The sequence below is a fragment of the Gavialis gangeticus genome, unplaced genomic scaffold, assembly GCF_001723915.1.
Source record: "Gavialis gangeticus isolate Ggan-Ray unplaced genomic scaffold, GavGan_comp1, whole genome shotgun sequence".
NCBI lineage: Eukaryota > Metazoa > Chordata > Crocodylia > Gavialidae > Gavialis > Gavialis gangeticus.
The window spans coordinates 2,581,252-2,593,820 of record NW_017729014.1 but is presented as its reverse complement, the minus strand read 5'-3'; the positions used below and the strand labels follow the sequence as shown (position 1 = coordinate 2,593,820).

Genomic DNA, 12,569 nt, shown 5'->3' with positions numbered 1-12,569 from the left:
AGGACAGTAATCTTGCTTCCATCAGCTGCAACCCTTGCAAACAAGCAATCACTACTTTTTCCTCTGTCCTGTTCTGTGGCCTTTAAAGTTCAGCTGCTTTCAGTTGCTCATTATTTAGGAGAGGTCCCTTCCCCTGCTTTCTCCAGAACTCCCCAATCCCTCTCAAGCTCCCTGACCTTCCCCAGTTCCCCTGGCACAAGCCACAGCGCTATCCTTTAGCCTAGCTGGAAAAAGCAGGTTCAATGATGACTGGACTAAGCCTGTGCATCCAGGTGCCCAGAATCCACTGTGTAAAATGAGAATCCAAAGGATGGATTCTACAAGCCCATTTTTATTGATGCTCACCACAACAGCTCAAGGGGGAATCAATGAGACCTATAGACATGCAACATCACTGCAATTGCGAACCCTAGTTCCTCGGGGAAGGCAAGGCCCAGCTGGGTTTGCAGAACCCTGTGCTGCTTGCTGCACTTGTACCGAAGAGCTTCTGAAAAGCATGCAGAACACCAGACTGCTGGGATCAAGCACTGTCCCCTTCCCTGAAATAAGCGTCCATAACTGCCCACAGACATTTAGGTCCAGGACAGTCACTAGGACAGGCAGTAGGTGCTCCCAATGAGAATAAGTGCTGTGTAGGCCTCCCTGAGGTCAAGCCCCAAACAAAGATTAGACAGCTCCCATGTCTTCCTCTGAACATCTCAAAGCACTTCTCCTCCCTGGGCCCCTCCACCTACTCCACATGCAACTGGAGGCTGCACAACCACCTGACATTTGTGCCAGCTACCACCTCTGCCTCCTTCCTCTGGAACTAAACTAGCAGCCACCCCTAAGTGCTATCCCCACCACATGCACAGAAAAGCAAGTAAATGCATAGTTCCCCTGGGGACCATGGCAGGGGCCCAGTTTAATTATTTAAGACTCTGCAGGCCCAGAATCCCCAGAACAACCCCAAGAACTGTTCAGATGCTGGCTCCTGCTTCCATTTTCCCCTAAGAAACACCGGGAAGTTCCACTGGGGAAAGAAAAGGATATTCTCCAAGACACTAACAATTCCCTAAGACAGTGATAACACTGAAAACTGGGAAGAATGAAGGCAGGCAACCCCAGGCTCCCCTGTCTAAGAATGGGGGAGTTGTGCCACTATGCCCTGAGCTGGGATAAAGCTGGAGGCCTGTGGTCAGAGAGGGGTGTACTCTCTAGGGCCAGGAGAAGAGGAATCCCACTGCCGCATCAGTCCCACAAGCTGGTGAGTTGAAGCTTCTGCCTGTCCCTTTATATGACCTCCTTCAGCATCCTTGGAGACTACTGGCTGTGGAGAGACTGGACTAGCATGCCTCTGTTGCAGGTCTCGGCACACCACAACTTGGGTCTTCACCCCACAGGTCATTGGGTACTTTACTTAGGGAAGGGCATCTCTACTCAGAAAGATGTTTGGGCACGTGGTCAGGTCAAGCACATATTAAGCACATTAGACACACGCTTCCCTGATTCAGGGCCTGGCAGAAACAGTTCCTCCAGACTCTAGTCCCAGGGGTTTCTCTCACCTTTGATCCCAGGCTGTGGGTAGCAATGTCTGCTGCCGGGGTTAATACAGTCCTAACATGTTAAAGAGAAGGGCCTGGTTCATTAAACAGAAACAATGCCCCCACAGGGGAGCTTTGCCCAGGGGGCTGGCCTGTTAGGTTGCCAGTCCCAGACAAGAGGAGCACAAACCACTCCATTATTAGTGTTTCCAAATCCAGGAAAGAAACACACACTTGAAATATGCAAACTGATTCCTATTAATCAAGCCCAACTGCAGCGCTTCCCTGCTTAATCAATGTTTCATTAACATAATGGTGTAAGTCAAATTCAAATTAACTTAATTTGATCTTTATAAATTGACGGCTTAATGTCGCTTGGCATGGAGCATCAGCATCACCACTGCTTGCAGATTGCTGTTTCCAGTAATATGCTGAGTAAGAAGAGGCCAGAAATCAGTTTGCACTGGGGAGAGGAGGTGTGGGTCACTTGCCAGGGGCAGCATTTGAATTTTCATGCTCTTTAAAATAAAAGAAAATAATTTAGTGTTTGTGAAAGGCACCGACTCAGCTGTGCCAGGTGCTGCCATCTACTTATACCGGGTGTGTTTACACATGGGGCAGGCACGGTACAGGAAACAGCCATGCAAACCACACACAAGTCACTGACAAACCTCTGCCAGCGTCTGGGGGGGGGAAACGCCTGTGAGACAGAGCTCTCTATTTGTACAGCACTAGATGCCATGGGGCCCCAGCCTCATAGACCACCAAGTGCCCCCACACCATACATAAAAACTGTGGCAAGAGTCACTGCTACCTGGGCAGCAACCTGCAACCACAAGCAGTCCAGGCAGCCTGAGCTGGTGCCTTGGAGAGAAAGGTTTGTTCCCCTCAAGTGGACCTGCTTCGTTCTGCTGCTTCTGTCCTGCTTGCTGACAGTTTAGTTCCTCCTCACCCACTGGCTAGGCCCTGGGGTCTTGGAAGAGAACTCAGGCCCTTGTGTGGGATTAGGACACCCAATCTCATCAGTGGCACTTCAGTGCTGTCCCCATTTGGACACACTCACCAGACCTTGTCCCTGCACAGCAGAAGCACCTCACAACCAAGCAACTGATTGAACTTACAGCTTTCAGCATGCCAAAGGCCCTCAGTGCTAGAGACATACTCTGCCTTTGAATCAGGGCTCATACAGCAAGTAGCAGCTGTGAGAGCTGCCTGTACACCGATCCATCCCATGAGTTTATCCTCTATGGATGTTGCACTTTGGCTATGGAAGATGTTCCTTAATGCTTTAAATTGATCCCTCGAAACACCTGCCACCAGTATTCAGTGCAAGTTCCTTAATGAACTCATCTCTGACCGTGCTAACTCCTGAAAGGAAAACTTGAACCAAAGGGAGAAGCCCAAGGATGAGGAGTTGCATTTACAGCAGCCAATCACCTGGGTATCACTCCCCTTGGCTGGTATGGGTAACTGGCCAAAATGAGCCCAATGCACCCACAGACAGAGACAACAGATCCCCTGCAGGTGCCAGGGAAGCCTCCTGTCCTGGACCCCATACTGTAACACAGGCCAGACACATCTCTGGTAACCAGACTGGCCTTAAGTAACCCAGGCTGGCCACACCCAGGCTCAGAACAGGATTGACACTAAACAGACTATCACACTAGGGGCCCAACATAACCGTGAAAGAAGGGACCAGTCACCTGCCTGCAGGTAAGAGCTCCTGACAGGGGATGCTGCTAGGCTAGGGTCAGGGAGGCCCAAAGATCAACCTGAGGAGGGCAGGGCCAGCTGCCAGCAAGCCTTTAGTAGGCACCAGGGCTCTGGATCTCAGCATTTCCTGGGATTCTGGGGGGATCCTTTGTAGCCAGAAACAGTGTTAATGTACCCAATTCCCCATGACTTCCAGCATGCACTGCCAGCAGCTCCCCACCCTCCTCTCAACCAACACTGGACACATTGGCACTGTGCATCTTGGATGCCCCAATCCCCTTCCTATGGTGGGGCAAAGACAGCTCAGGAGCAGGGAGAGAAGCAGGACCTCAGCCCTTCCCCTGATGGGGTCCCAGGTGGCCTCCACAAGCACCAGCCATGGAGATGAAGCACAACAGCCAAGCGTGGCAAGGCCCCAGATGGGGTAACAGAACCCAGAGCAGCCTCACTTCTATGGGGCACAGAGCTACCTCCCTGCCCTCTCCGGGCAGCAACATTTCTAGGTAAGAGGACAGCAGAGGGAATTGGGCTGGCCCCCTCTGCCTGAGCTCAGGGGAGACTTTGGGAAAGCTGGGGGTGTCATGATGCAGCAGAAGGGCCAGCTGGGAGCAGATAACTGCATTTAGAATTAAGCAGTTCACCTTGCTGCAGAAAAAACAATCTGCCATGGGGTGGGAGGAACTGAATCCCAGGCCATGAGAAGCAACTCCCACCTGGCAGAAGGAACGTGTGGTGCTGCCTCAGCAGGGCCATGGCATAGCAGGTTCTAGGCCAAGGACATGCACGTGCAGAGCCAGCCTCCACTTCCAGGAGATTCAGGTTCTCGGGAGCAAATGCAGTTTCAGCACCACCAGGCACTCTGACACCAGAGTGAGAGCTCTGGCAACCCTTCCCCATGGTCTGTCCCAAGGCACAGGGAGCAAAACCCAGGAGTCCTGTGTGGGATGCATCTCCATGAGGCTTGGGACCACAAATGAGGGAGACCAGCTCCAGTCAGCTCTGCAGCTGCCAGTGCAAAACATCGCCTCGGCCACATACTTCTGCAGTCCTCACTTTTAAAGAGCATAGAGCATGAGTTACTGGCAAGGCCCCCTGGTGCAGAGCATGGCAAGCCATGCTCCCCAGGTACCGACAGCCCCTGGCCAATCCACTCCAGGCAGTGTTAGGCCCCATCCCTTCCAGTGGGGGTCACATTATTTGCTATCCCCCTGCACCCCTGCCTCCCCCCACACTCCTGCAATATCCATCTCTGCTTGCCTTCCACTTGCCCCCTGCCTCCCTGGGCTCACAGCCTACCCAGCACCAGTTCCTGGCCTGTCCCTGGCCAGCTGCAGCTTCTGCCTGGGGTCTGGTCAATAGGGTGCCTCCTCTGAAGCAAGGATCCTGCCAGCAAGGAGCCCTGGATGTTGCTAACCCTCAGGCTCCTCCTGTTCCTGACACTATATTTAGATGGTGCCACTGTGCAAGGGCATGGGAATGGGACCCGTAGAGCCCTGGGACTCTGAGCTGGGCAGACAGTGGGCAGCTCTGGCAGGAAGTGGATGTTCTTGGGCCACCACCCACTCCAGAGTGCAGAGCAGGCTGCCTGAGACACTTGGAAGCCCGCAGGCAGTTGCAGCCCCAGGGCTCGGTGTGCAAAGTGGGGGCACCAGGCCACAAGCAGCTGGGGAGGAGGGAGGAAAGGGAAAGGACAGGTTAAGTAAAGTGACTAAGAGCACAATGTCAGGCAGTGGCAGAGGTAGGAGGAGCAGTTGGAGGAAAATGGAGCTTAGGTGTCCTTGGCATGGAGGCCATTCCTCAGCTTGCTTCCTCGGACACCAAAATGCAGGTATTTCCAGCATGGAAGGCTGAGAACACATGGCAGAACAAGCCAGTCGCCCTCCACCAGGCCTTGCCTGCTCCTGCTGCCTATGGTTGTTTACAGTGTGATGAGAGCTTTGCAACAGAAACAGAGATGTCACATCCCACACACACACTCCTCTCCACGGCTATATTTAGCCCCCCCGATTTATTTATTTATTAATGCTTAAGGCCAGCCATCCAGGCAGGAAGTCAGAATTCTTAGGAGCACAGGGGGATTTCACACGCACACAAACACGCCAGCTTTCTGAGCTGCGCTGCTCTGCACTCGCTAAGGGAACATTGTTGTCTGGGAGCCTTCCCAGTGCTAGTGCTGGGAGGTGTTGTTAGCAGGCTGCCTCTAGGCACACACTGCTCCCTCCCAGCCCATAAAGGGCCACATCCCCAAGAGAAATGCAGCCATCCTACCCCACAGAGGCTGTTAGTTACTAAACTGCAACACTCAACAGCAGGAATTACCTGCTGGCAACATGCACAGGAACCAGATATTCTGGGAAGGAAACATTATCCAGGCATCCTGCACCTTAGCCATGTTCCTTCTGCAGCTAGCTACATGATTCACCTCCTCTTCTGGCCTGGTCAGTGCCAGAGCCCCACCTCACCCCTGCCATGTGCTCTTTGCAAGGATCCTGCCCACACCATAGCCCTGACCCCAGAGGTACAGACACCCCCTCCATTACCACTCCTTTCTCTCTTCTGGGCTCCTCAGCAGTCATTCACAACATGCCCAGACTTCTCTTTATCCCTCAGTTTTCATTAGGAATGCAGACTCATGTGATAAGGACACTTCAAAGGCATAATTATTTAGCAGTTAATCAGCATTAAACTATCTCTGCCACCATGTATTAGCCTTTAAATTAGAGAAATACTTTGGACCTGGGCTTTGGGGGGGGGGGATTGCATGAAGAGTCATGCAACCCCTCCCCCCCCCACACACACACACACAAGGTCCCACCCACCCTTCTGGATTGCCACTGATCACAGCAGACTATGCTTGATGCTTGCTGGTGACTTCTATCCTATGCAGCCCAGCTGAGCCTTCCTGTAATGTATCCCTGGAAATTCTGAATCACAGAACACAGGGAAAGTGCCTGAGTTCAAGGCTCCCATCTCACAGCCTCCCCCGCCCCCTCCACTGCTGTGCTCAGCTGTTCCCTTCATTTCACTTCCCTCTCCCACACATTTCCGAGACCTATTTGGCACAGCTGGGTTGAAGCAGGCGGAGGGAGAGAGCTGGGGTGGTAATGCAGTGCCTGCATCCCTTCATGGGACCCAAGCATGAAAGCGAAGGTCAGGAGCCAGGTGCAGGCCCCAGCCTAGGGGTCATGGACAGAGCTGAGGGTGGCACAGGAAGCCCAGCTGTCTGCACTGTGCCACTGCCCAAGATTTTCAACCTAATCTCTGAATTCCCACATGTGGAAGAAGAACCCAAGCAGGAACCAGGAAATTTGGTGAGGCCCACCCCTCAAACACAGCCTTCTCCAAATTCCTATGTTTTGGACATGAAGTTGTCCCTCTTCACCATGCAAAGCAGGTAGGGGTCAGGTCTCACAAGCTGCAGAGCACACGGGATTGGCTAGACGCCAGGACCAAGGCCCTCTCTGTGCCTCTGTCAGTGCCTAGCACAGGGGTGGCGTTCCCATAGCTTGGGGAAGCTCACAGCAAGCACTGATGTAGCACAATGAAGCACAATCCTAGAGAGGCCATTAATAGCCCCTTGCACACAGGTGGGATGAGAACACTTTCTTGGGCTTGTATGCTTTGCCTTGGCCCCAGCCCTTCCCAGAACAGCTAGCGGATGCTTGTGCAGTCTCTGCTGTTTAGGAGGAGGCAGAAGGGGCTTCTCATCATTTAGCTCCTGTCCTACATGATTCTCTTTAGAGACACTGGAAGAAAATCCCAGTTGGCTCAATTACATTCTATCTTGCAAGATACCTGTAGCCCTTGGGACCCAAGGCCTACTTCCCCCAGCAGGGCAGCAGCCCAGTCCAGCAAGGAGGAGAAGCCCTGATGACAGGTGTAGACAGACAAGTCATGGTCAGCCCAGAAACACCCCTCTTCAGAACCTTAACGGTGCTGCCCCAGACCACTAGGAGCCGGAGTGGTGTTTTGTCTTCAGATGCAATGGGAAGAACTCAGCACAAACTATCAGGCAGAGTAAGAGTGCCACCCTGCTGGAAAGTGTGGATCGCATCATGGACCTAAACCAAAACTACAAATCAGTTGCCAACAGCAGATTTACCAACCAGAAGTTACCTTAGATTCTCATAAACGCATTCAAATCTTTCATGGTCACAGCCAGCTCTTTGGAGACAGGCTCTGAACCCCAGTGACACCAGCAGGACATAGCCACCTATACGCTTGACAATCTGTCCCCATGTGCCCAAACACCAAGTCCACCTGGCAGCTGCTGCTGGTCCTTGGGATCAATCCTGCTAGAAATGATGTTCTTGGACTACATAAACCATAGCACCCACCCCACACTCCTGTAGGTGACCCAGAACTACCCCCTCCCCCTCCATAGGCACTCACCAGGATGGGGAAGCCCATCAGGAAGTCATACATGAACACAATCCCTGTGATAAGGTAGGTAATCTGCAGAGAAGTCTTGAGGGGCTCAGAGCCATCGATGGATGAGCGTCGCTTGCCCTGTGCATCTTCCACCACGATGGTGGGTACGTTGAACTTGTTCTTGTCCACATTGTGCCCCATCTGGATGGAGAAGGTCTGGAAGAGGGTGATGCCCATGCAGACAACACCCATCACCACACTGCCACTGATGAGGAGGAGGAAGCACACGCCAAAGCCCAAACCAATCTCTGTGACGATGAACCGGCAGTCCCTGGCGTAAAAGCGCTCAGTGGTGTCGTGCCATCCCACAGCCGGCAGTGTGGACAGGATGAAGGATACCATCCAGATCCCCATCACAGTGTGAACGGCTTGTTTCTTGGTATTGCTTAACCTGCAAGGGAGGGGGGAAAGGAGGACAGACTCCCCTTGACACATGCAAGCTGCAAGGCATAGCCCAAGGGCATGGTGTCACAGGCACTGTCAGCCACGTTGCAGAGCCATGTCCCAGCCAGACCAAAGCATCTGCAGATATGGCGTGAAGACAGCAAGCAGCTACTCCACTGAGAGCAGCATTCAGGGGGCAGAGAAATGGCCAGACACAGACTGGCTCCTGGAGACCTGCAAAAAGGATGGGGAGATGGGGATCGAGATGTACACTGGGGGGACACGTGGGCTGTCTGCCTTCCCCAGCCCTCTCCAAGTACATGCCCCACACAGTCAAGCTGTGCTACCCTCCAGTTCCTAACTGGTACAAGCCTGCATGCCACCCACCCCCACTTCCTGGGCTAGGATCTCAGCATTGACAACCAGGTCCTTGGCAGCTCCCAGCTTGTCTGTGTGACTCCCACATCCCCAGATGCCAGTAAAGCAACACTTCCACCTGCAGCTAATAAAGTACGTGGCACCACACAAAGGACCTGTACCCTTTCTGCTGGCTTCCTAGTGGGCCTAGTGGTTTGAAAGAAGGCTGAACTTTGCCATCTGGGTGGTTGGAGCAATCAGCAAAGCCTGGCGTTAAGCTACGAAGGTATTGTTAGGTCCTTGTAGATTTGGAAATTCTGTCCTATCTTAAAACATAACACTTTGTTTCCTGTTTTACAAAGATCAGTAGGAGCAGCATATCAGCCATCTGCCCATTACAGGAAGCTTCATGTGAGTGTACAAACAACATCCGTCTCAGCACAGAATCACCAACCCAATGTCATGCAGGTCACCTGAAAGGCAAAGGATAGTGCTGACTGGCCTATTCAATGCAATGAACTGGAAGGCGACACAGCCAGCATCTCACCAAGCTGAGTATGGCAAGGAGTTTCAAGCAGGCCAAAGCTTGGGCTGGTGTGATTGATGGGTTTCCAAATTTGGGAGCTTTCTAAGGAGTTTCTCCAGGGCTGAAGCTCTGCATACAAACCCAGGGAAAAGTGTCTCTTTTTATCCTGTTTGCCTGTCAGCTATTTCTCAGTCTATTTATAAATAACTGATGCTGCAGCATCTGAATCCACATAAATGGTTAAGGAGAGAAAAGCTAATGAAAGTCATTTGGTTAAAAGGAGATAAAAAAAATGAATTCCAAGAACAGCTCCAGGTGTGTGTGTGTGCAGGCAGAGAGCACAAGGCAGGAAGCGTACGTCCTTTTTATGTAAACCCCTCCCCATTTAGAAGATGTTTTTGGAAGGCAAACATGCCAAAGACTGCTACAACAGTTTGTATGTTTTGTGACCTGCACACCACACTCTTTTTAGAGATGGAGTTTTCTTCTCACCCCTGGAAAGCAAGCATGGCAGATGCTTCCTGATGGACTGGCTGGCAAACACCCTCGCAGGAAAAAAATTCTGCAATACAGATCACTTTGAAAGGGAATATATTTAAATGATAGATAACGTGATAAAAGGGAATTAGATCCACAAACATCAGAGAAGGCAGGAGCTTGTACTGAGTGTTTGTGTGTCTGCAGTATTTCAGATGCTCAAAGAATAAAGTTGTAAGGCTAATTCATTGATCAAATGGATTTAATAGTCTTCCATCAAATACCAGGTCTGAAAGTGTGCTGTATGTGGCATTATGATGGGATGTTTGTCGATTTAAGGGGGAGCTGTAAAGATTTTTCTGTTCTTGTTCATCTTCCAAAACCCCCAAAATCAGGGTTATGGGGCTACAGAACTCTGGATCCCACATCATGGCATCTAAGCATCAAATATATCTCCTTCCTGGGAAGTAGCACTGGGATCTCTCAGTGTAAGTCAGAATCATAATTACATTAGTGCTGCGTGCCCTGCTCCATGCTAGAGCGAGGTTCTGTCAGAGTTTCACGCAGGAGTTTTTCCCAAGTCTCCAGACACGCCTCAGGCCAATATTGGAATACCAGGAATTGCACTTAAAAATGTGACAGAAAAAGAAACCAAATACATTCTTGGGTGAAAGAGAGGGGGGTTACCTGTAGTTGACTGGCCAGCGGACCATCCACATGCGGTGGTAGGACAGTGAGGTAACCGAGAAGCAGGTGACCAGTGTCAAGGTGTAGAAGGTGGAGACAAAGACCTTGCAGAGGCCCTCATTCCACTCGTAGTCTGAGTGATGCTTCCGGAGCTGGATCACAGAATACATGGTGACAGGGATGGCAATATTAAGGATGTGCGTCCCGGCCAGGGTACAGATCAAGAACTCCAGTGGCTTCCATTTCTTCTGCTTGGCACTCACACTCAGGATCCCCCAGGTGTTGGTGAGAATTGAGACCCCCGAGCAGACCAGCCAGGCTACTGCGTTGTTGTGCAGTCTCTGCTCATCATTCATGGTGGAGGATGGAGGCACCATCAGATGAGATGAGTTGTGGGTGGCATGCGAGGATGGAGGAGGGAAGCAAATACATCCTACAGAAGAGCATGAACCATACAGGGGAGCTCGGGCAAGGAGCCACTTCCTCTCACTGCTCAGTGCTGCCAGGCTGCCCAGAGCTCCATGCAATGCCAAGACCTGCAAGGAAATAAATGGAAAATTTGGCAGGTTCAGGGCTTGGCTGAGGTTTCCCCCCTTTGTTTCTAGACCTGTGTGTGTAAGTGTGCATGTGTATGTGTGTGTGCATGAGTGTGTGAATACTGGACTGATCCTACAGGGGAGCCATCCTGGGCAGAGCAGAGGCATACTGGAGGGCAGCACTGGGACAGTCTCTGTTAAGGTAGAAACTGGCAGGTGGGCAAGGCTGAGTGCTGTGACAACAGGTGAAGGATAAAATGCCAGAGCAGCAGGGGGAGTTGGGGAGATCTGCATGGGAGAAGCTAGTGCTGGCGTGTGGGTCTGGCTTTGCACATGGGTGGGGAGAACGAGCACTCAAACTCCATCCCATTGGGCTGCATAGCTGGAGTACAGCCAGCAGCAGCAGGAAATCATTATGAGTCCTTCATCCCAGGAAGCTTCTCTATCTTAAACATATCTTTTCCAAAGCAAGCAGCCACAGTCACAGCCACAAAGCAAGCAGCCCAGCAGGAATGGGGACAGTACTTAGCATCTGCAGTGTGTTTCTGAGCTGAGCTGCTTGGCATTTGATTAATTAAAACAAAAAAACAGCCCCCAAGCCCTTTGCTGTAGCCTCAGAGGCAGCTTGCCTAGCATCCCCTTCATCCCCCTGCCAGGCTGCCATGCAAACCTTACTCGACCTTCAGGATGTGACATTATCTGTCAAACCATGATTTACTATTTAATCTAAAAGAGCTTTTTGCTGCAGTTACAGGAGCTTGAAAAGAGCAAATGTATTTTTCATTAAACCCTAAGCATCTCTAAGATGCTGGATCCTGAGAGCCATGCACTGCTCCCTCCTTGCTCAGACGAAAGCCAGCACCAGCACTCCCAGGACCCATGAGCAAATGGAAGAGACCATCCCCAGATCCTGCTCGTAGTCAGGTTGCGCTCCAGAAGCCTAGCATCTCCCCAAGGAGCTCTAGTTCTGCCAGACACTCCTCAGATGCTACAGAAGCCCAACACTCCCCACCATGCTGCGTGTGGAGCACATGGCCAACCAAGGAACAGCTGGGGAGGACTTTTCCCCAAGCCACATGGCCAAGACCTGCTTTGCTAGGAGGAGACTGAAGAGTCTGCAAAAAAGGAGATGTTCAGGCAGCCATCTCCCCTGCATGGGGCAGCCCCCAGACCTCTGAGCTGATGAAGCTGTGCAAACCAGAGGTTTGCTGCAGCAACTGTTGGGGGTCTTCCACCATTTACCAAGGGAGAGGATAGAGCAAGAGAAACCTGATGCTGAGGCAGAGAACACGAGAGAGACGGTGAAGAAAACAAGGGGCCGGTACAAGCAGAGGGTCCCAGCCTAACAAGAAAGTGGGAGAACATAGAAAAGGGATTGACAGGCCCAGGGCACCCGTTTTATAGGCTGCATCATCAGCTTTGCCCTCACCTCTATCTGCTCACCCTGGCAGGACAGCAGAATGGGAGGTGGGGTGGGTGGGGTGGATTTGACAGCCCCATGTGGAGATGTGGTATGGCACAGCCTGCTTCTTTCCAACTGCTGTAAGCTGTCCACAGACTCAGGTCCATGCTGCTGCACCTGCCCCGGTGTGTACTCAGTACAACTGAGCCCCAGCCCCTGGATTAAATGAGCAGTAGCTCTGACTACGGAGCTTGCCCCCATCTCTGGTTTGCCACTTGCCTTTGGGGTGATACTCATCAGCCTTTCTGGGCTCCCCCAGTGGGGCAGGATGGGTTAGGACTTGGAAGGGGCTTCAGCTGGGGGCTGACCATCTCACAGAGCATCTGTATCTCATACGAAGCCCCTAGTTTAAATGGCAGTAATGTGTACAGTGTGTGATGGGTGCCTCGGGAAATCCAAATACATAAATATGTACTAAAAATAGAAATCCCAGCCAGAGCTGCTCTGAGGCTCTGCAGTTCGGCACCATCCCC

The 12,569-nt window shown here is 51.8% G+C and overlaps 1 protein-coding gene across 1 annotated transcript in view; it reads right to left on the bottom strand.

Annotated features, from left to right (window-relative positions):
* The window catches only part of GPR153 (G protein-coupled receptor 153), a 24,409-nt gene extending 12,556 nt beyond the window's left edge, over positions 1–11,853 (bottom strand). Inside the window, exons 1-2 of the mRNA XM_019511602.1 lie at positions 10,099–11,853; positions 7,629–8,058 (exon numbers count right to left, since the gene is read on the bottom strand). Coding sequence (XP_019367147.1) covers positions 7,629–8,058; positions 10,099–10,928 — 1,260 coding nt within the window. The 5' untranslated portion in view covers positions 10,929–11,853. The remainder of the gene's footprint in view (positions 1–7,628; positions 8,059–10,098) is intronic.
* Positions 11,854–12,569: the final 716 nt, after the last annotated feature.